This window comes from Cervus canadensis, chromosome 30 (assembly GCF_019320065.1).
Source record: "Cervus canadensis isolate Bull #8, Minnesota chromosome 30, ASM1932006v1, whole genome shotgun sequence".
Lineage (NCBI taxonomy): Eukaryota > Metazoa > Chordata > Mammalia > Artiodactyla > Cervidae > Cervus > Cervus canadensis.
In genome coordinates this window covers 10797334-10820932 of record NC_057415.1, presented here as the reverse complement: position 1 = coordinate 10820932, position 23599 = coordinate 10797334, and the positions used below count along the sequence as shown (strand labels likewise).

The window sequence follows — 23599 nt, the reverse complement described above, 5'->3', positions numbered from 1 at the left end:
TCTCCAGCAAGAATACTGGAGTGGGTTGCCATACCCTCCTCCAGGAGATCTTCCTGACCGAGGGATCAAACCCACACCTTTTATGTCTCCTGCATTGGCAGGTGGGCTCTTTAAACACCCGCGTCACCTAGGAAGACCGTTAAGTACTACACCCTGTCTCCAGTAACTGAATATGAAGAGAAAACAAAATTTAATAACAGCTTTCAAGCACTACTCACAGAGTACAGGAGAACACTTAGAAGAAAGATAATGAAAGATAACGCCATCCATGTAGTAAAAAAGCTATGCAAGGACATAGAAGTGGTTATTATCAGAGGACATAGCAGAAAAATCTGGATTGTGCCTTGAACTCTGATAATCAACCTTCAACCAATAATGACAAAAGATTTTTAGAATATTTTTCTGCTATATCCATATATTTTTATGTGTGTATTTATCTTACTTCCAGATATTTTCTATTACATTACTTTAAAAATGCCATGTGTTCATTTTATTATTTGTTTAATGTTTTAAAATTCAAGATACTTTAATTTACATTTTTAAAAAAGAATAATAAAAATCTTTACCTTTCAAATGTGACTTTTTAACAGCAAAATGGGAAAGTGGGAAACAGCCTCAGCTGAAAAAGAAATCAGCACTTCCAACAAAACTAAAGGCTTACTTACATGTGAAACTAATTCGGAAAGGAGATAACAACTAAAGACATAGACATACATCTTATTTTAATCCCCAAAAAAGTTAACTGGATCTTCTTAATAGATTATCCTTGAAAATCAAGTTTTAAAGTATTCAATACAATCTTTGAAATGGTATCTAGTTAAGATAATTGCCTTAAATATACCAGACAAAATATTTACAATCAGCAAAATAAAAACCAGCAAAACTATTAACATCTGAAAGTCTAACATTCTAATCCACTGGATTTACATTTTTTCCTAAGACAAATATTACAAACAAATCTTTTGGGGTACAAATTAGAAGTTCTCAACTACCTATTTATAACTGTTAACCTTCTTTCAATAGTATGACTCATCAGTAAACACCAATACAATACTTTACCAGTCACCTTATGGGAAATAACAAGTGGAAAACAAAATTTCTCAACAACAGTGGGTCATCAAATTCATTCAGCAAACATTTACTATAAAAAACTTTCTTAAAAAAACTGAAACACACAATCATGATCAAGCAATATAAAATTAAAGTGAAATCAGTTATGAAACTTCAAAAAGTTGTGAAAATAAAAGGACAAATTTAATTCTAAATATTTCCTTATTTGAACTGCTTTTTAACAGTATTTCAGTAAATTATTTATTTAATCTCCTCTTTAGGTTCTCAAGGTGGTCCATATTAACATCTTGTAATGCCACTACCATTGCCTTAGACAAGGAGGGATTAAATGAAATAGTCATCAGACAGCACAAATCTATTAGATCTCTCTGACATTTCTGCAAACCTTCCAGGAACTTTTGGTATTTACAAGGATCCTTTTTTAACCGTTTCATTTCTGATACTGAAAACCCTATCAGACTAGTAAGTATCTCATCTACAAAGTCTACATCTAGATATGCAGTACCATCAGAAATTTTTGCTCTTACACTCCAAATGCCACCAGAACTTGAGAGATTTCCAGTTAAGGTTACAATAAATGCTTTGACTTTCACTGTTGTAACCTCCTTTGGTTTGCTGGCCATTAGAACAGACAAATAGATAAAGGGTGGAGAATACAAATCCATGGTGATAGAAAGTCCAGTGCTATTCTCTGATAATTGTAAAGAACAAGTCTGTAAATGGTGCTCATTTTCATTAGAAACATCTGAACTCCTTTTTGGTACATTACTGACCAGCTCTCCATTGAATGTTGTATTATTTAAAGAATGTCCATCTGAACTGCTAATTTGTTTTATTTTATATGTCTCTGAGCTCTTACCTTTATTTGTAAAATCATGGGGTAAGGGTACATTATGATTAACTGAAAGACTACTACTGTTTTGGTCTCTAGTAGATGGACAACTAAGAGATTCATCTTCACTAGTCATTTGCTCAGATAAATTTTTTTCACTCCAATTACTGTTTCCATTTTTGCAAATAAGAGAAAAACTATTTAGAGTATTAGATCGATGCGAAAACCTCTCTATACTTTCATCTGTAGTTCTGTTCAAAGTCAATAGTTGTAATTCTTTGATCTCCATTTGTTCTTTCTGGACAGCTTCTTCTAAAAGCAAAGCCTCCTCCAATGAAAAGTCATCTAATTCCTCATCAGTAAAAAGCATAGATTGGTTTCGTGGTTTCTCCTTTGGCCTTGGAGAAATAACAAGTGCTGGTTCAAAATCTGACTGTCTGATGGGAACAGTATTTGAGGAATTACCTATGAAACAACTTCTTTCGAAAGAGGTGTCATTATTTGCTGCAAGCTCATCGTTTTCATCAAGACTTGCCAAGAGTTCTTCATCAGAAGGTCCCAACGCAGGATCTAGAACATCCGTAATTCTGGGGATGCTTTGGTTAGAATTATTTGGTATGACTGAAACTGTAGGATCAGGTTCCCCAATTAATCTTGCAAGAACTTTTTCTTGGGCATATTCCTCTAAAAGAGCATCAACTTCTCCTCCCAACACTTTCACATTTTCTGGTTTCAACAATAGAACACCAAGACGGAAAGAAATATTTCCATAAATCAAAATTTTTGTACCTGGAGGAAGATCACTATGCAGAGCCGGAATAGACCGATATTCCATTCCTTGTATTTGTACAATTCCATCAGTTAGCTGTAGCATCAACATTCGTGAAGGCTTTGCTTCCCAAGGTTTGGGGGTTACTTGTGTTTCAGCTGTAATTAGGTCATTGGTTGTATTCTTTCCTCTCAACTTTTGTATCTGGGCATATGCAGGCTGACTTACATCAACCAATGAATTAATCTGCAGAGCAAAAAATCCATTCAGTTCTCCTTTCGGAGCTTCTAAAATGCCAGTAGGTAAAAGACGGTGCTCCAAATCTCTCAGATCGGTAAGGAGCCACTGCTCAAACACTTGTTTATTCATTTGTGCCTGACTCAAATTAACATTATCATTTTCTTCTTGGATCCAGTTAATACAAGCTTCCAGCCATGTTAAAGGCACTTTAACATGCCATGTAGCTAAAAGCCAGGTTTCAACTCTCAATGCAATACTAGTTACACTCATTTCTTTCACATAAAGGAAATATTAGGCATCTATTACCTGTAAACAAATGAAAAAATTATGATAATTCAGTACATCTAAATAGTTCCTATAATTCTCTACAATGCACAAATAGGACCAAACCTTTACTTTCTCTCCAGCATGTCTGTAATTCTTTGACTTTCTACATAGCAAAAATTCAAATGCCACAAGTAATCAGATGGTATAATGAGAAAAGCAAAAAATCTGAGACAGATATACAAAGATTTGAAGGCTAGCTCTGTCAAATTATAAGCTCTACAACCTAGCATACATTTCTTAACTTCTTCTAACCTAGTTTTTTCATCTATAAAATGTCAATACCACCTCCTACCTAATGGGGTTGTTGTGAAGATTACAGGATTAACATTTGTAAAGCACAAATTGTTAGACCTATGCAATACATACAATGTTAGTAGTTATTATATTAATATAATAATCAAGTAAAATTATAACAAGTAACAGATTCTTAGCTGATGTAAAGCATCTTACTTATCTAAATGAGTCTCAACAGTTGTATCACGTAAATATACTTCTGATTTTCTCAGTATGATAAAAAAAAAAGTAGCAAAACACTAAAAAGACTAAGCTTTTCTCACAAATTAAGTTTCTTCAACAGAGGTAGACTCTGAATTTATAAAAGTTTTAATATGCCCATAAGAAAACTTACCATTTGGAACAGGAGCATAGGATTTGATGACAGGATTTAGAACTGGTTGTTCAGTGGAGTACTTGTAACCTCTATTGCTCAGAAATGGCCTGAGAGCTAAGACAAAAAACAGTAAGGGTTGTAAGAGGAAGCTGCAGAAACAATCACTGGCCCATTTTCGTAAGTGCAAGAGTTTGATGGTATGGTTTTGAAGGTTCCTATTATCAATCAGGGTAGAGTGGAGTACACAATAAAAACATGAGGTTTGGAACGAAATAAACAAAAGCAACTGACCACAAGAAACTTAGACACTCTATCTTAGCTTGCTTCCTCGCCTATATACTTACTTCAGAGGGCTACTGTGAAAATTAAAGGATAGAAAAAGATGTCGGAGGTTCACAAGCAACCTAAGGCGAAAGCAGGCCAAAGCAGCTGAAGGAGGGAGAAGGGCTCAAAGTCAAAGAAGCCAGAGCTCTGGATGCCATGGGAGCTGCAGCAGTGAGGTGGAAAAGGAGACCCAGGGACGACTATCCTTCAGGGCTGCTTCTGGCAAAGCAGGGATGAAGTCCTAGATAACCTCTTGGCCTTTGTCTGCAACATCTGGCAGATCCATAAAAACTACTGCACAAATGGACCAGGAAAGAAGTCCTGTACCACAGACTAGCTCAAGATATACTCTTGTGAAAAGGCATTAAATTATTTGTGTGTATATATATATATATATATACACACACACACATATATATATATATATATAGTAGGTCCTCTCATTTTTAGAAAATAGTAAATTATTATTAATATCCTCAGAGAGGTAGGATATCTCCATACACAAAAACATAAACCACAACCAGTACCTCATACCATATACAAAAATTAATTCTAAGTGAACCACAGATATAAATGTGAAAACTAAAAAAGGTAGGAGAAAAAAAAAGCTCATATATAACAGACAACAGATCGACAGCTGCCAGAGGTCAGGGGTGGGCGAAACAGACGAAAGGGGTCACAAGGTACAAACTTCCAGTTATAAAATCAGTAAGTCATAGAAATGTAATGAACAGTATGGTCACTGTAGTTAAAATACAAAAGTTGCTAGAGACTAGATCTTAAAAGTTCTCATCACAAGAAATATAAAATTTTGTAACTAACTGTGGTGATGGATGTCAACTGGGCTTAATTGTGGTGAGTTCTGCAATAACAGGGATTCCCTGGTGGCTCAGCTGGTAGAGTCTGCCTGCAATGCAGGAGACCCAGGTTCGATTCCTGGGTCGGGAAGATCCCCTGGAGAAGGAAATGTCAACCCACTTCAGTACTCTTGCCTGGAAAATCCCACGGATGGAGGAGCCTGGTGGGCTACAGTTCATGGGGTTGCAAAAAGTCAGACATGACTGAGCAACTTCACTTTCTGCAATAATACAAATTATCAAATTATGTTGTACAACTGAAACTAAAATGTTATATGTCAATTATGTTTCATTTTTTTAAGGGGAAGGAAAGTTAGAATAATCTTTGTGATCTTAGTTTCTTAAAAGTTTCCTCAGATACAACACTAGAAGCATACATAATTCATAAAAAAAAGAAACTAATAAATTGAGCTTCACCAAAATTTTAAAATTCTGCTCTATGAAAGACACTGCTAAAAGTATAAAGACAAGCCAAACAAACACAAAAGACAAGTCACAGACTGGGAGAAATACATAACTGACAAAAGACATATTTAGACTACAAAAAGAATTTTAAAATTCAATAGGGGGACTTCCCTGGCAGTCCAGTGTGGCCTCAACCCCTGGTGGGGGAGCTAAGATCTCACATGACTCACAGCCAAAAAAAACAAAACATAAAAAAAAAAAAAAAAACAAAACATAAAACAAAAGCAATATGCAACAAACTCAATAAAAATGAATTAAAAATTGTCCACACCAAAAAAATGGTTTTTACAGTAGTCACGTATGGATGTGAGAGTTGGATTATAAAGAAAGCTGAGCGCTGAACAATTGATGCTTTTGAACTGTGGTGTTGGAGAAGACTCTTGAGAGTCCTTTGGACTGCAAGGAGATCCAACCAGTCCATCCTAAAGGAAATCACTCCTGAATACTCATTGGAAGGACTGATGCTAAAACTCCAATACTTTGGACATCTGATACAAAGAACTGACTCATTTGAAAAGACCCTGATGCTGGAAAGATTGAAGGAAGGAGAAGGGGATGACAGAGGATGAGATGGTTGGATGGCGTAACCAACTCAATGGACGAGTTTGAGTAAGCTCCGGGAGTTGGTGATGGACAGGGAGGCCTGGCATGCTGCAGTCCATGAAGTCACAAAGAGCTGGACACAACTGAGCGACTGAACTAAACTGATAAACAGAAATAAACAAGATGGTAAAAATAAGTCTAAATATATCAGCAATCATAATGATACAGATTAACTCACCTCTTAAAAGATACTCTCAAATTGAATAAACCAAGTTCAGCTGTATGCTTAAAAGATGGACCTAGAACAAAATACCATCAATACATGAAATTAACTAAAATAAGGCATGTTAAAATCTCCAAGCATGATTTTATTAGGCCATAGTTGAGTGATATCTTATCTTCAAGACACAGATCTGTACTTTATAGATGTTTTTATCTATTGACATTATTAACCTCAAAAATTAAGCTACATCCAAGGCTCTCAGGTATACTCATTCAGTAAGTTACTTTATTTTCTTTACAAAAATTTAACCACCACAACACTGGCAAATGGGCCTAGTATAATTGGCAGGGGTGTTGTAATGAGATGATAGTCATTAAGTAAACTGAAATCAAGACAAAGTGTACTTTCAGTAGTTAGAATTATTTAAATGAATTAGCAAGTATAAATGCCACATCAATTAAGTTGTTTGCAGAATGTTTTGTACTATGAATTACCCAGGATGTACAGTATATACCCATATACACCCCTAAGTTATTACATGCAGACACTTAACACAAATGCCATTTTCTACCTGAACCTGTTAAATAGTAGGAGTTAATACTGTTAATACTTCTAGGAGGAGGAAGAAACCAATAAAAAGGAAGACTGACTAACTGTGAATTGAAAAGGTCAAGGCTGGACAGAAAATGAAATGAAAGAAATGAATTTCAGTGGTGTCAATTCTATATAGCAGCAGTATAGATGTATAAACAGAGAACTAAAGAAAAGGGTTGGTAAAAATTAAAACCTCTCATTTGTAAGATCTTAAACTTTTTCAAAATATATTATCTTACATCTGTAATATTACCTAAACCTCAAAATAGTCATTTATGATAGAAAAGGTAGGTACTGTCATCTATTTGGGTGAGAATGAAACAGGCATGAAGATTAAAGACATAAAGATCATACATAGTAGCAGGCTCTGAACTAGATTCTGCTAATCTCCATTCTTATACCTTTTTCTAGATACTGTTTGGCTTAAGTGAAAAGAGAAAGTAAAGTTGGTCTCTCATTTACATATACCCACTTGCATACAAAACACATTCATAAATGGCTAGCTTATAACAGCACCACAGTATTAACAATCAACAGACTTTTCTCTGATCTCATATAAATGACAAGCTCACCTAGTACATTCTAAATTATTTCATTTACAAAGTCAAATGAAAGAAACACATCACCTACTGCATCTATCTTTCTAACAGCTTCAAAGCAGTGTTATCACTAAGTATTACTTTTCCTTTTGCTATAACTCTACTAAAGTACCACATAAAGTAGTTTTAAATTTTTTAAATATCACAAACTGATATTTTAAGACATGTATTCATTTATTTTTTTAATTTTGTACTTATTTCAAACATGCATTTCCTTGTTTGTGTTGTTGAACACGGCAAGTGACAAAAATCCTTTCAGAGAGTAGTCTGGACAAATTCCTAATTAATAATTTTCTCAAGATACTACCCTTAGGGTTTGGATCTCCACTTCCAGAGATATACTATAATTTTATAATAATGTTACCGTAACTAAATGCACATTTGCATAGAATTCTTCATTTAACAGCAAAGAAAGTAAGGTGGACGGCATAGTGACATAAAACATAATTTAGTGCCTACAAATGCATATTAAAACAATTTTATAAAAAGATGCTTCTAACATATAAATGTTTTTCTACAGCTAAAAAAGAAAAGCTTATTAAATTGTTAAATGGAAAAAGTATTATCATGTGAAATTATAAAGTTTAGACTGGGTTTCAATAACTGAGCTCCTTAATAATTTAGTAAATTGCATTACTTGCATCTATTCCTTCAAGAGAATTTCTAAGGTTTTTGTTCCTCCTTTTCTTGAGAAATTGAGTAACTATGGTCACTGCAGGTAAGCAACTCAGAGGGGAGGTGTCAGCTAGAGCACCGCAACTTCCCAGCCCTTGATCCTCAAGAACATCACTGTCCATGAAAAGAATATTAAAAAAGTATACCTTGTTGAAATTGTAAAAAATGTTCACACCATAGGATCTACTTTTTTATTTTCAAAACTTAATCTTAAGAAAACAATCAGAAATAAGGACAAAGATTTATGTGCCAGAGTGTTTATCATGAAGCTTTTACAGTGTAGGAAAAAACTAAATGTTCAACAACAGTAAAATAAATAAATACATAATCAGACTGGATCCAGGAAATAGTTTTAAAAGAAATATTTTTAAGGACTATTTAATGACATGAAAATATGTTATTTTATTTTGTTAGAAAAAAAGACCATATGTAAAACTACATTAATCTCCATTAATTTTATAACGTGAAAAAATTGTTTTTAAAAAACTGAGTTACATCTTGCTCCTGCTTAACTTGGCTGACACAATCTACATTCTAGATCTTGACTGCAGGAACTGAGCAGAAGAGAACAGAGTAGGAAAATTTTATAATATCATTCATCACTACTAAGATTTACACAAATTTCACCTATAAGTTAATTTTCAGTCAGCCTCACATATTCCAATTTTTTAACAAATAGAACAAGAGGCAGAAGTACCATCCTTTTAGACACGGTATGTGGCATTCAATCAATAGTTAAGACTTAAAAGCGCTAACAAATATTTAAGTTATAACCGTTTCATGTTTCCACTGCCTTCACCTTAAAAAATACACATAAGTCTGTTTTTAACTCTTGGGGATAACATTAAGGTAACCCAAGAATTTTGAGAAGACACTTTCTGAAAATTATGGGGAAAAAATTATATTTAATGGATTAAATCAGAAAGAAGTAATTAGTGGAGCTGCTTGTGGATCCTCCATAACCTAATGCAAGAGAAAGACAGAAAACAGGTATAGGAGTCTGATTCGCATCTCTGCTTTGTGACCTTAGACTTGTTCCTTAACTTCTTTTTGTTTTATCCACAATTTACGCACAGGACTGTAATAAGCATTAAACTGCCAGCACAAAGTCTGGCACAAAATCAAAAAATAATAGCTACAAAATTTTAAATAATCATCCAGCTGACTAGAGTACAATCTCAATTATATTAGTTTATCTAATGTAAATTCCACAGCTAAATAATACCAGCCTTACATTCATCAGGAGCCCAAATAATCATACAATTAATTACACAAGAGCCACAATATGTCAATCAAGTTGGTAAGTCCTTGAATAAGCACAGATATAACACAGCTTGGCTGAAAACAAGAGGATGAAAGAAAGGTTGGCTAAGGGACAGACCTTCCTCAAACTGGTCGTCTCTGAATGAAGCAGGTGTAAAATAGTTTGTGTGAAAAGACGGTGGAAAAAACAGACTTTCTTGTTATTTAAAAAAAAAAAACAATTAGAAAAGGAAAAAAAAAAAAAATCTAGAAAAGGGGAATAAGAGCTTTCAGCTTTGAGGGTCCAGTCAGAGAACAGTGAAACTGGGAAGTTCTTAGAGCTGCTTACTTTGCGTTCCTGCTCACCAGTCATCACTGTTTATCAAGGCAGAAAATGATGGTTTCAACAGAAATACTAGTTTGAAAGAAAGCACCCTCAGTACACTACCCTATATGTGCCTATTTGTGTCAGTGAAGTATCCCTGGTTTTGAAAGACAGATTCAATTAAATGTTGCAAATCCTGACTGGCAGATTAAATCTCTATAATCCAAATATCCCCAGCCCCTTCATACAATCAACTTTTCTTGAACATTAAATAAATATTTGAACTATGTATCATAAAACCAAACGCACATTAAGTTTTACTTCCCAACAAGACTATAATATTTTTCACATGGGGGCCATTAAAAAACTACAACTCAAAGAGCCTTTTATAAACCCCACAATGCCAGACACTATGCTCCAACAGTACTTAACTACCCTTCCCGCCAGTAAATATTTGGTGCTTCATGAAGTCCTCAGTTCCCCCTAAAAAGTTTTCTTCCTAATGAAGCAAGTAAAATAGGTGGTAAAAAATCTCAGACAATTCTTAGAGACGCTGGTTACATCTAATTTGCAAAGTATTCAAGAGGGAAATCAAATTACAATGGAATGAATCAGCACAAATTCATCATTACCCAAAAAAATGTGTATTCTAACGGGAGATTTGGCTTCACGTGTAACTTACAACATTTTCCCTTTTCAACCCAAGTTTGGGGTTGTGGGTGAGAGCTGGAGGGTTGAGTCGGGATGTGGAGACTGGGTACTGCTACTGGCAATTTCCGAGGTTTGTCACCGATTCTGGACCTAAGGGCCTTAACAACAACAACAAAAATAATCAAAGCCTGACACAGAGGCCTCAGAAGTAGCCGAACACAAAGTAAGTATAACCTGAACACCCTAGGACGATAACATATCTATATGAGGGCGAGAGGTTTAGTCTAGTCACTGCCGGCACACGGTGGGTGATTTAAGAAGGTGGGTGAGCGGAAGGCGGATGTCTACAACTCATTTTGCGATTTGCATTCATTGTAGGAGATGAAATCAGTACTTTCAGAAATTTTTCACACGTAACTACAGCAACGACACTATAAAATACTCGTATCACAGGCCCCATTAATAAAGAAAAGAAAGGGAAAATAAAGTTTCATTAGAACGCAGAGCCCGGTAAGGACCCTGCGAGCGCAGGCTCCCGGCCGGAAGCAAAGAGGGCGAATAGCGCGGGACTCCAAGGCTCGACCGCCACAGCCCGGCGGCACTGCCAGCGTTTCTCGGAATCCCGCCCGAGCCGCCAGCCGACCGCGGACCGCAACCTGCTGGCTGCGCCCCCTGCCCGGGCCACGCCTGAAGGGCGCTGCGGCCCGTTACAGACAGCGGGTTAGCGCGGCGTGGGCCGGGCCGGCAAGCGGGCTGCACTTACCAACGCGCAGCTCGCCCTGCAGCCTGGGCGGGAGGGGAGAACCGGGGAGGGAAGAAGACGCGAATGAGGGCTGTAGAGACGGGGGCATTCGTCTGGCCCTACACCGATCTGGGCGTCCCGCCTTCCCCTCGCGCAACAGCGGTTCCCGGGCACGCGACCGTGAGACTAGGAACCGCCACAGCGCGCGCCCTAATCCTTTTTCGCTGCTTCCCGCCCGATTTGCCGCGCGCTCACGCCCCTCCTCCCACCCCTGAAGACTCCTGGTCCAGAAGCGCCCCCTACCCGCCCCTCCCTGTGCGCGAGAACGGGACAGCCTTTAGTTCTCGCGAGAGGCTCCCCCCTCCCCCTAGCCAGTGAGTGCGCGAACGAGAAAGGAGGAGGGCGCTTCAGGCGAAAGCACTGCAGACGCCATTATCCTCTGTTTCTCTGCTGCACCGACCTCGACGTCTTGCCTACTTCCCGCTTATTTGCGGCCTATAGGTAATTAGAGTTACTGGGGCTTGGGCATTGCGGGTTCGGGCAGGGGTTTGGCCTCCCTAAAGGCTGCGTTGACTTTTTCGAAGTCTGATTTTTCTCAGGCCCTTAGCGGCCTTACAGCCTGAAGGGAGGCGCCGGCGGGGGGCGGGGTTGTCGCCTCCTCCGGCGCCTTGATTGACGCGGCCTTGGGCCAATCGCTTCGCTCTCGCGCCACCGCTGTAGCCAGTGCAGCCAATCGGGCCCGGCGGCGGGGTAAGGGAGTGCGTGGAGGCGGGGGTGGGCAGTGGGGGCCTACGCTTGTTCTCTGTCTAGCTGTGACCGGCTGAGGAGGCGCGGCGGCATAGGGACGGTACCCTTGCCGGGTGAGGAATGGGGCTGGGCAAACGGCGCGTGGGGGTGAGGGCCGGAGAGTACTTTCTCCACTTGAGGGAAGGCGTTTGCGGGCTTGGTGGTGGTTGGCGGGTTCTGGGAGGGAGCGTTGCCGGGTTTCCCCTCCCCCCACCTCCGCCATTTCCCTGAGCGTATATATGCAGTCCGCGTTGTGGTACTAGAGGCTTCGGAGAGTCGCGAGGCTTATGCCGGTGGGATGAGTTTTGTTGTGTTGGGAACTAGGCCTTGTGTGGAAAGGAGAGGGAGCCGGAGGACGGTAGAGAACGCCGCCGCTCTCTTTGTGTGGGGCCCGCCGCACTTGGGCGCTCCGGGCCTGGGTCTGGAACGGGCGAGCTGGAAGGGTCGGGGCTGCCTTCGTTGCTTTGTCTCCCGCGGTGGGGGGAGGGTGCGGGGGACGAGGTCTCGGGACCGCGTGGTGGGTGGGGGAGGGGGTCCGCGCTCGGCTCCGCCTAGTAGCACGTAGTCGCCATTACGCGGGCCGCCATTTCCTGTCGGATCGGGCTGAGGAGAGGTGCGGCGCTGGTGCTCTCGCCTCGGGAGCTTTCGCGACTCCTGTTGCTTGGCGGTTGCCGATCCCGGTTTCGGGCGTTGAGGGGAGGAGGGCATGTTTGCCCTTGGCTGGTAGCGCATATACTCAGCGATTTTTGGGGTCTGGTGACTAAAGCACTTGAAGGATATTGGGTTTTTCCTTATAAACAGCCTGCTGCTTGTCGTCAGACCCCTTTATCTAAATCTTGCGTAGCACCTCAGTATTTGAGTGTTGGGCCAGGTTGGCGTTTCGGTTACTGGGAAGAGTTGAAGGCGTAAATACTGCCATGACTGTGAGCTGTTTAGCTATTTCTTTTATAACGGGAGCCGCGTGTCGCCTCCTGCCAGTCAGGAGAGGGGAGCTAAAAAGACTGTTAACAGTCCTATCGCCAGTTTGGTGGTGCTGAAAGAAATTGTCAGGTTATACCGCTTTTAACGTAATTTGAAATATCCCGCTACTGATGTTATTGGTGTTCAAGGGTTCTGTTAGTCGAGTAGTACAGGCAGTTTGGGTGTACTCCTGTTTCAGGTTTGCCTGTTTATCGCTCCAGTAGATTGACCTGACGGTTGGGTATGACTTGAATTTGCTTTTACATTTCAAGTAGACTTTTCAAGTCACCGATGGAAGGAAACCCAGAAGTTTAGAATCCAAATGTAAAAATAATTTTTTTCGGGAACATGACTCGAGACTCGGGGGCTTCAATGCCTTATGCGTCTGGTTTCTATGTATTTATATAAAACATTGTTGTGGTGGAACTTGATCCAAGGATTAAAAATTACGGTGTTTTTGCTTTTACAGAAAAATCAGATAGGTCTTTTGGATTGTGTTTTAGGGCGGTCCTTTGGAAATTTAAGATCCTAAAACACGTTTTAGGAATGGCTCTTTTGTCGTGTTCAAATCTGTAGTCGTTAGTATTCGGTAATAACCAAAAAAGCAAAACTGATTTGTGTTGGTTTTCGTAGGCTACTACAGCACTAGGGTGTCAGTTGGTCCCGCCCAGAACGCTTCAGTTCTGCCCTGGAAGGATATATTTAATAACTGGTACGTTCTGGAAATAGTCATTTCTTTCCCTTGTCTTTAATATTTAGCACGCTGCACAGCCTACTTTCCAAGAAACCATGTGTACTAGCCTCTTTATTTTTTAACAGATTGGTGTGTCCCTTGAATACAAGAAAATGGAAACTGAACAGCCAGAGGAAACCTTTCCCAACACCGAAACCAATGGCGAATTTGGTGAGAAAACATTTTAACAATTTCTTTTTGTTTTGTTAATTTCATCACTACTTTCCCTGAGATCCTTGTTAGTGAACTTTTTTGAAGTAGAAGTAACTGATTTGCGTAGGTGAGGAAACCGATTAAAAGATGAAAGCCAGTAAAGACAAAACTTAAGTTTTTTTCTTGGATTTAGAAATTTCTTTGATGTGCTGTCACAATATATCTCGTGTTTGGAAAATTAAGGGAGTGTATTTTGATTTAAAAGGTGAAGATTGAGTGCCCCCCCCCTTTTTTTTTAACAAGCTTTAACAACTAATCCCTTCAAAGGGAATGGAATTAAATGTTAATCTGTAGGTTAAAACTAAAATGTAGTTAAAGGTACCCTTTCTTGAAGATGCTGGTGCTCTCTGAAATCTAAACTCTTAATTTTTTAGGTAAACGCCCTGCTGAAGATATGGAAGAGGAACAAGCTTTTAAAAGATCTAGAAACACTGATGAGATGGTTGAATTACGTATTCTGCTTCAGAGCAAGGTATAGATTTTATTTTTGAAACTGGTTCTTACTCAAAGTAGAAATTAAGAAAACGTTTGATTGAGCCTTCTGGGACACCTTCAGAAGGCTGCAGAATGTAAAATATTTGTGTGGCTCTTTCTAAACAGACTTTTTAGGCCAATGGCCGTTATTTTGCTAATGATTAAAATGAAAACTCTTAACATAGTGAACTAGTACAAGCCTAATTAGGAGATGGGTGTGAATGGTCCTTATAGCATTAATGCGTTAAAGATGCTATTTTTTTATTACATGATGGGTTCATGAGATAACATCCTGATTGGCAGCTTACCTGACTGATAATATAGCTAAAAATGTGAAAGTATCTGCTAGAATTTAAGTTAATTGATTTGCAGAAGGGTATTGTAAAATTGGTGCTAGTGCTTAAGATTTATACTCAGTATATTTCTGGCATTCTGAATATTTGAAAGCTCTGTCTAGGTATTTAGTCCCCAGAGCATGTAACATAGACTCTTACTTTTTGTTTAAACCTGGTGGTTTTAATATCCCCAAATAGATTTCCATTGCTATAACCAAACAAGAGGTTAGATAGGCTAAACTTGTGTCGTGTTTGTTTTTGACTGAAAGTTTAAGAAGACACACTATGTTTCTTTTTATTTTCTCTAGAATGCTGGAGCAGTGATTGGGAAAGGAGGCAAGAATATTAAGGCTCTCCGTACAGACGTAAGTATTAAAGAGTTTAAACTACTACACAGGCAGCTTCAGTTTATGTGTTTTTAGAAATTTAAAGATTTGCATCATAGAAATCATTTAATAGCCTAGATACAAGCCTTTTATAATAATTGAATACATAGATAATTCTAAAGATTTGCCATTCCTAACAAAGCCCAGATTGAGTTGGGGGGTCCATATTAAACCTCCTCACTTTCTAATAACTTTACACCAGATTATTCACTTCAAGGAAGATAACATCTTAATTAGAAATTACAGTATAAAACCCCTTAATTGCACCATTTCCCATGTGTGAACCAAGTACAGTAGTACTGAAAACCATTGCAGGTGGCTGATTAAACTCCAAATTTTTATTCCCTTTTTTCCCCGCCAATTTGCCCATCTGTTCTTGAACAGCTTGCACATGGAGCACAAAGAAATTGAGGTTGCATGATTTAGGTATGGGTAAAGAATAGAGTAGGCACTTAATAATTTTATAACTGGGAGACCGTCTGTCAATGCTGATAATTTGTGTCTTCATATTTTATAGTGGGTTGACTCTTGTGATTAGACACATTAAATGTTGGTATCACCAGAAGTGAGCATATTTATAGGACTTGGCTACACCAAATTTCTTAATTTTTTTTCTCATGTTACACACTCTTGATGTTTCCTTGCTGAAGTTGAGGCAAATAAGAACTTTGTGTTGAAAACTTATTTGATAGTATTTCATTTCTCTCTCGGTCGCAGATCTTTGTATGTTCCTCTTGATTACTGTAAACTGAACTTAAAAATTGAAATTTTACAAACTTGCCTGTTAGGATCTAGGAATGCATTTTAAACCTCCAGGAAACCAAATTAGTCTTTAAGTAGGATTTTTGGTGGTGTGGGAATTTTTGTCTTTTACAAACCTCTTTCCTCTTAATCCAGATGTTCTATATAATTATCTGGGTTAATAATTTCCCCATTTCCTCAAGAATTCAAGTCATGACAGGTTTTGTGTCTACCCTCATGAGCCAGCCTGCTACTGAAACATCGTTTGTTTTTTAAAAGTACCATCATTAAAGGTCCTTAAATGTTAAGCCACAGTCAGATATAGAGAAGTCCATTATTGTGTTAGTCTTCAGAACAACTTAAGCTTGTTTCATTAATTGAGAGTATGAGTATAGTTTGTATTAAATTAAAATTTATTGCTTTTCCCCCTTTTCCCTCTCCTTGTTTTTTTGGCCATATATCTCCGTTGCCCATGTACTGGATCGACTTACCCCTGCGTTGCCCACCATGACGTTGGCCCATCCGCCCCTGAACGCCCATGTGAAAACCCTGGTTGGCTATGCCCAAAAATGTGCTCGTTGCCAAACGGGTACCATACTTGACAACTTCTGATTGAATGCCCATGCCCAATGCCAACATCCACGAACGCCAATGACCAATGCAGTACAATGCCAGTGTTTCAGTCCCAGACAGCAGTGGCCCCGAGCGGTATGTCCCAACAGTTTATGCCTCACTGCCTGATTAGAAAGAGAGAAATGTATTTTATTACCTGCCTTTTATATAATTAAATAGTATCCCCTTTAGACGGTGTATTGTTTTTCAAGTTTCTGTCTTATTTTCCCCATTAAGTCTTTTTGTCACTGAACTTTTACCGTGAGTTGCCCACCCAAACGATCCACTAATTTTATTTCAATGGAAGGAGCACAGCTTCAAGTGTTGCATATTTGCTGCATTGTAAATCAAATTGTTACCGAAACAGTCTCTCGCTCTGTCTTTGTGGCCCACCTTGCTTCCCAACATTGCCTGTTCATAATTTTTTCTGATGAAATGCTAACTCTGGTTCACTTTCCTTCACTTCTCATTTGTGTTGTCTTTGTTTTTGTCTTGCATTTGTATTTGTTTTCTTGCAGAGCCCATTAGTGATCTAATTTCTAACTGGTATCCATAACCTTACTCCAAATACAATGTTTACCACTTGCATATTCCCCTACTTTGCCTGAGAGAAGGTGTGCCAGTTTTTCCAATGTAACAGCGAGGGTATCCTTAATTAACTTAGTGGTGGCGGGGAACATAAATATTCAACTCTGCTTCAGTTCTGGTCAATTTATTGCCCACTTAATCTGAGCCCTTCCAAGAGCCCATTCTCTCTGTCTCTCTGCAAGTCTCCTAATATTGTTACCATGTTTGTATTGGGCATAAAACAAAATGCATGTGAAAAATGTATAAATAGGCTACTTTAAATGGGGACTATTAAATAATTGTATGTTCATCTCTGTAAAAGTTTGTATGACTACTGGTGATGACCACAAAACTCATTTTTCTTTTCCACCTTTTTTTGTACTATCTGGTATTTGTGGTGTTTGACAGCATATTGAGTATCAGTGCTGATATTGAAACGATTGGAGAAATTCTGAAGAAAATCATCCCTACCTTGGAAGAGGTAGGCTCATTTTTTTTAATGTATTTCACAATGGGGGGTGCTTAATATTTAATGGGGCAAAATGGGGGAGGCGGAAAGACACTGGATGTAATAGTTCTTTAGCAGCAATGTGTTACACTCTGCTGCTTAAAGTGCAGGGTTCTTTTACATCCCACGTTACTTGTTTAAAAATGGTAGTCTAGCCATTCTGAAGTAGATAGGAAGGGAGTGCATGTGGTTGTGCACGTTCATGGAGTTTAGCATGTATATTATGGGCTTTATTTTTAGAAGAGGTTTTGAGTTAGACTACTGACTGAGACTATGTTCGAAAGGACTATGTTTGATCTAGTTTGAGTATTTTTAAATTCTTTGTAATCTTGTTTGCTAGGTGTACAGATAAAAGCATTGTATGTTGACTGTTAGTGTAGATAAGTAATTTCTTGTTATTTAATGATAGTCTTGAAATATGTTGTAGTAGCTTTACCAATATATGCGACAATAGCCTGATCACACTAGACATTTAACCTATTACTCTTATTTTTCTACTTTCAGGGCCTGCAGTTGCCATCACCCACTGCAACCAGCCAGCTCCCGCTCGAATCTGATGCTGTGGAATGCTTAAATGTATGTCATAGTGCCATTGAACCCCACTGAAGTATGGAGCCTGGCCCATAGGATCGATTTTATTTTCAACATAGTGTACTTTTCCCGTCTCTATAGAAAAAGGCTTAAAAAGATGATAAATGAATGGTCTTACAACTCACTGTTGACCCTGCTCCATGCTGCAGTGGGAATTAACTACATTTGCAAAGTGCTTTGCAGTCATTTTTATTATGGTGTTATTTGAATGTTAATAATAATTTTGTGGTAACAGCGACATGCTAAATGGCTGCAGTGTGGGTATGGTGTTGCAGGACCTGAAAATAAAATAGTTTTTTAAGGTGGTGCAGAATGTCCTTTTTGGGCCTGGCTATTGAGGATAATAGCACATAACTGGTAAAGTTATTGAAATATAAATTCAGGTTGCTCACTGCAACAGTATATTGGTATGCTTATAGCAGATAAGTGTGTACTGGGGAATCTTTGATTTGGAACTGAAATTCTGTAACTCCCTCCACAGTACCAACACTATAAAGGAAGTGACTTTGACTGCGAGTTGAGACTGTTGATTCATCAGAGTCTGGCAGGAGGAATTATTGGAGTCAAAGGTGCTAAAATCAAAGAACTTCGAGAGGTAAAGCCAGTGTTTTGTTTTTTCCTGCTGTATTACTGGAAAAGAGTTTATAAGGATTTGGTAGACTTTTCTCATTCCCTCTCTTGAGTTTCCTCCCCCTAAGATTACGTAGTTTGCTAATTAAAATATAGCAAAATGGTTTGGCCATACTAGACAAGTTACTTGCCAAAAGTGTATTGCAAAGCCTAACCCTTACTAACAAGGTTTTTACATTGGGGGGAAATTTTACTAAAATATAAATTAAGTCTGTCTAAACCTGGAACTTTTTTTTCTTTAGTGCATTTTCTTTTTTTTCTGATTAATTAATGCTGCTTATTTTGTAAACCTATTGCAGAACACTCAGACAACAATCAAGCTTTTCCAGGAATGTTGTCCTCAATCTACTGACAGAGTCGTTCTTATCGGAGGAAAACCTGATAGGGTTGTAGAGTGCATAAAGATCATCCTTGATCTTATATCAGAGGTACCTTCAAAACACTTTTATTTACATTTAATTTCACAAAACAGATGTCTTATTCAAAAGTAATTTCAGAAGCCAAAGACAAATTACTTTTTCCTAACAATTTTCTATCACCCTGTTTTCCCATCAATTTAATTTAGAAATACTTTGGGAGAATCTGTACGGTTGTCTTTTGATTGTTGGTGAGGTTTTTAAATAACTTTTGATCATTCAAATGAAGTTTTTATGGTTCTTCTGTAGTACTACATTGCACACCCTAGATAGTGATCTCCTCTGGATAGTAATTTCTTCATAATCCCCATTGTGAAATTGAAAGGAATTTGTGGTCTTTTATCTTAGCTCTTAAGGGTAAAATTAAACTGCTGCCTCACGAGCAGTAAAACTCCCAATTTTTTTTATTTCAAACTCAACAGAAATGAATTTTTAAAAATCCTTTCTATTTATTATGTTTGGATATATTCCTGTCCCTATCCTTACCACAGTACCTCCCAAGAGAAATACAAAGTACTTGGAAGTTTTCTGTTAAGAGAATTATTAGTGTGAACTAAGGTTTTTTCCCCTCAGTCTATAAAGTTGCTGTGTTTTTGTTTCAGTCTCCCATCAAAGGACGCGCTCAGCCTTACGATCCCAATTTTTATGATGAGACCTATGACTATGGTGGTTTTACAATGATGTTTGATGACCGCCGTGGACGTCCTGTTGGATTTCCAATGAGGGGAAGAGGTGGTTTTGACAGAATGCCACCTGGTCGGGGTGGGCGTCCCATGCCTCCCTCCAGAAGAGATTATGATGACATGAGCCCTCGTCGAGGACCTCCTCCACCCCCTCCCGGGCGAGGTGGCCGGGGTGGTAGTAGAGCTCGGAATCTTCCTCTTCCACCACCACCACCACCTAGAGGAGGGTAAGTTTCTTTCATCCACACATTGACATACAAGAAGCAGCACTTCACAGATAGAAGGGGGTAGGTTTTCATTTCAAATACGTGACCAGCTGAGATTACAACAATTACTATGCTTGCAGAGATCTAATGGCCTATGACAGAAGAGGAAGACCTGGAGACCGTTATGATGGCATGGTAAGAACTTTGATAACTTCATTAATGTGTTTATGTGAGCCAAAGGGTTTAAAAATCAGATTGCTAACATTTTATTGAACATGTTAACTGAAGAACTTGTCTTAGACTATGTCAGTGACTTAAATCTGTTTCTGTTTCTTGTGCTGGGATATTAGGATTTGTTCCATATTTGTTTGCCCCCGAAATACATGATTACTGAAAACTTACAGAGAGACATGAAATAGAAATTGATTGTATAAAAATGGTGGCTCTTGACAAATACCATGCAGGTTCATGTTAATAGTTTTCTCTCTTAACACAGGTTGGTTTCAGTGCTGATGAAACCTGGGACTCTGCAATAGATACATGGAGCCCATCAGAGTGGCAGATGGCTTATGAACCACAGGTTGAGTATCATGGGTGTTTATCTAGTAATGATTTTAAAACGCTTGTTTACTCACCAATTAAGTATTTTATCTCCCCCTATATAACATTTTTGTTTCTTGGAACGCTGTGTGCCTGAATGGTTTCTTCCCCTGAAGATTGTTTTCTGAAACTGGCTTACTAGGGAAGATACGGGAGGGCTTTGGTTACTAATAATAATTGGGGGGTTTTTAGGAATGTGTTTAATTACCTGAAGTTTGGAAGGCAGAGTAACTTTCTCTTCTTGTCTGTTCTGTTTGTAGGGTGGCTCTGGATATGGTAAGTTTTCTTCTTTCTGAAATCAAACATTATTTCATGCTTTGTATGTGAACTTAATACTCATTATTTAAATCAGATTATTCCTATGCAGGGGGTCGTGGCTCATATGGTGATCTTGGTGGACCTATTATTACTACACAAGTAACTATTCCCAAAGATGTAAGTATTTTTAGTATTATAAAAGACATTTACTGAGTTATTTTTATGAGTTTTCTGACTTAACGAAGGTTTTAACAGAAGTATTCCCTTTTAGGATTAAAATTGTGTTTCAAGGACTTCAGTGAAGTGTTCTCCACTTTAAGCCTTGTCAAAAAGTGTTCAGTACTATTAGAAGCAATTATCAGGGGTTTGAGCCCCTGGTTCATTTATTAAAGGAAATGTCAGTGGGTGGTGTAAATAGATTGTAATTCAAACTCTGACTGGTTGGAGGGCACTAAATTAACACAGTGTAGTCAACAAGTTGTACAAGAATGCTCTTGATGGTCACTGAACATACAGGATAATTTTTTTTAAGTATATCATAAACACTTGCTTTTAAAAATTTTTGCAGTTGGCTGGATCTATTATTGGCAAAGGTGGTCAGCGGATTAAACAAATCCGTCATGAGTCGGGAGCTTCGATCAAAATTGATGAGCCTTTAGAAGGATCCGAAGATCGGATCATTACCATTACAGGAACACAGGACCAGATACAGAATGCACAGTATTTGCTGCAGAACAGGTCAGTTTGTTTAGCTTTATGTTACTAGCCTACACATACCTAAAACCTTAAAAAGCTTCTCTTTCTCAGCTGATTTTTCTTTTAGAAGCCATGGTGTCTCAACCTTTTGGGGACCTAACTTCTAAATATTCTAATAGCTTTGCTTTAATTTTCTTCTGCCTTCTTGCTAAAACATGAAGACATTCGGTACTAATCTTACTGGAAGAAGCCTTAACCAAGCAAACTTCTCATTTTTCTGGTGAAAACTGCTGCCAAAACCACTTGTTACAAATTATACAGAGCCTGTAGAAAATGTAGAAGATTCAGTGGATGTTGGTCTAGTTCTGTGTGGAAGACTAGTGATTTTGTTGTTTTTAGATAACTGAATCGACAACAAATCACAGTCTGCCATATGGCACAGGCCATGCCTCTACAGGACAAATGATTGGTGCTGTAAAATGCAGCATTTCACACTTTAACTGGCATTTCTTTGTCTTTTCTACCATATATTAACAGTTCTGCTCCACTAATGTCTGATTTGCTATTAATCTTTTTTCTTGGATTTTACGTTGCTCTAATTTGTAATTACTAATGTTTTAGTTCTTACCTCTAATTGTGTAATGGACATGTTGATCATTTTAATTTAGCATTGAAATTGTCTTAATGTTGATTAAGATTGATTCAGATGTTACGAACAAAAATTCTAATTCGTACTTTTTTTTCTTTTCTTTTATAGTGTGAAGCAGTATGCAGATGTTGAAGGATTCTAATGCAAGATATTTTTTCTTTTTTATAGTGTGAAGCAGTATTCTGGAAAGTTTTTCTAAGACTAGTGAAGAACTGAAGGAGTCCTGCATCTTTTTTTTTTTATCTGCTTCTGTTTAAAAAGCCAACATTCCTCTGCTTCATAGGTGTTCTGCATTTGAGGTGTAGTGAAATCTTTGCTGTTCACCAGATGTAATGTTTTAGTTCCTTACAAACAGGGTGGGGGGAGGGGGAGGGTGTGCAAAAACTAACATTGAAATTTTGAAACAGCAGCAGAGTGAGTGAATTTTAATTTTTGTTCATTGTTGGTGGTTTAAAGAAGTCCCCCCATGTAATTATTGTGAACACTTTGCTTTGTGGTCACTGTAACATTTGGGGTGGTGGGACAGGGAGGAAAAGTAACAGTAGTCCATATGTCCCTGGCATCTATTCAGAGCAGTGTGCAGATTGTAATGCTCTTTTGTAAGAAACGTTTTATGATTTTTAAAATAAATTTAGTGAACCTATTTTTGGTGGTCATTTTTTTTAAGATGGTCATTTTTCAAATGGCTGAATTCCCTCCAACCTACCCCCAAACGGAACACTAAGTTTAATTTTCAGTCCTCTGTTGGATATAAATGGCATCTCTTCTTGGACTTAGGCAAAATATCTTGACAATACTCAGTTCTGGTGATTCTTAATGATTTGAAGTTCATTGCTTGGGAGGAAATTCCACCACACATTCATGCTTATAATAAGCTGGGGATTTTTGTTTGTTTTTGCAAATGCTTGCCCCTACTTTGCAACGATTTTCTGTTCGTAATTCTGAAGAACTGAGGTGGGGAGCAACACAACTGATGGAATAGTGGTATAAGTTTATACCAGAAGGTTAATGACAAGTTTTATTAATCAGAATAATACTTGGCTATGGAAGTGACTGATGCTAAATAAATTCTGATTATTTTTTATTAGATAATTTCTCACATATAGACTTAAACTGTCAGCTTGGTAGTGTCTATTAGTTAAACTTTGTAAAATATATATATATTCTTGTTTTTCCATTGTATGCAAATTGAAAGAAAAAGATGTACCATTTCTCTGTTGTATGTTGGATTATGTAGGAAATGTTTGTGAACAAAGAAAAAAGATGAAAAAAATTCCTGTGGATGTTTTGTGTAGTATCTCTTGGCATTTGTATTAATAGTTTAAAAAGTTCACTTCCAAATAAAACTCCCGTAATGCTAGATTTGATGTGTGCCCAATTTTGAACAAGGGTTGATTGACACCTGTAAAATTTGTTAAAACGTTCCTCTTGTAAGGAAATACAATAATCTTAAATTATGTATTTTT

General features: G+C 38.1%; 2 protein-coding genes across 9 annotated transcripts; one reads left to right on the top strand and one right to left on the bottom strand.

Moving 5' to 3' along the window:
- Nucleotides 1–702: 702 nt before the first annotated feature.
- Nucleotides 703–11365, bottom strand: RMI1 (RecQ mediated genome instability 1). Of its 2 annotated transcripts, none has more exons than XM_043453128.1 (5): nucleotides 11111–11365; nucleotides 10379–10505; nucleotides 6277–6337; nucleotides 3868–3963; nucleotides 703–3218 (listed from the first exon to the last, which is right to left on the bottom strand). In XM_043453128.1, exon 5 carries the CDS (start codon nucleotides 3180–3182, stop codon nucleotides 1308–1310), a length of 1875 nt encoding a protein of 624 aa, XP_043309063.1. In that variant the 5' UTR covers nucleotides 3183–3218; nucleotides 3868–3963; nucleotides 6277–6337; nucleotides 10379–10505; nucleotides 11111–11365; the 3' UTR covers nucleotides 703–1307. The 2 variants fall into 2 exon arrangements, with proteins under 2 accessions (XP_043309063.1, XP_043309065.1); XM_043453130.1 differs by having other exon boundaries at nucleotides 703–2918.
- Nucleotides 11366–11437: 72 nt separating this feature from the next.
- Nucleotides 11438–23592, top strand: HNRNPK (heterogeneous nuclear ribonucleoprotein K). Of its 7 annotated transcripts, none has more exons than XM_043453135.1 (17): nucleotides 11441–11590; nucleotides 13469–13547; nucleotides 13655–13739; nucleotides 14156–14253; nucleotides 14899–14955; nucleotides 16382–16425; nucleotides 17305–17377; nucleotides 17909–17980; nucleotides 18477–18590; nucleotides 18925–19053; nucleotides 19644–19951; nucleotides 20071–20125; nucleotides 20427–20510; nucleotides 20791–20806; nucleotides 20883–20965; nucleotides 21357–21526; nucleotides 22302–23592. In XM_043453135.1, exons 3-17 carry the CDS (start codon nucleotides 13682–13684, stop codon nucleotides 22330–22332), a joined length of 1392 nt encoding a protein of 463 aa, XP_043309070.1. In that variant the 5' UTR covers nucleotides 11441–11590; nucleotides 13469–13547; nucleotides 13655–13681; the 3' UTR covers nucleotides 22333–23592. The 7 variants fall into 7 exon arrangements, with proteins under 7 accessions (XP_043309068.1, XP_043309070.1, XP_043309066.1 ...); XM_043453131.1 differs by having other exon boundaries at nucleotides 22242–23592; XM_043453132.1 differs by lacking the exon at nucleotides 11441–11590 and adding an exon at nucleotides 11850–11949 and having other exon boundaries at nucleotides 22242–23592.
- The last annotated feature ends 7 nt before the right edge of the window (nucleotides 23593–23599 follow it).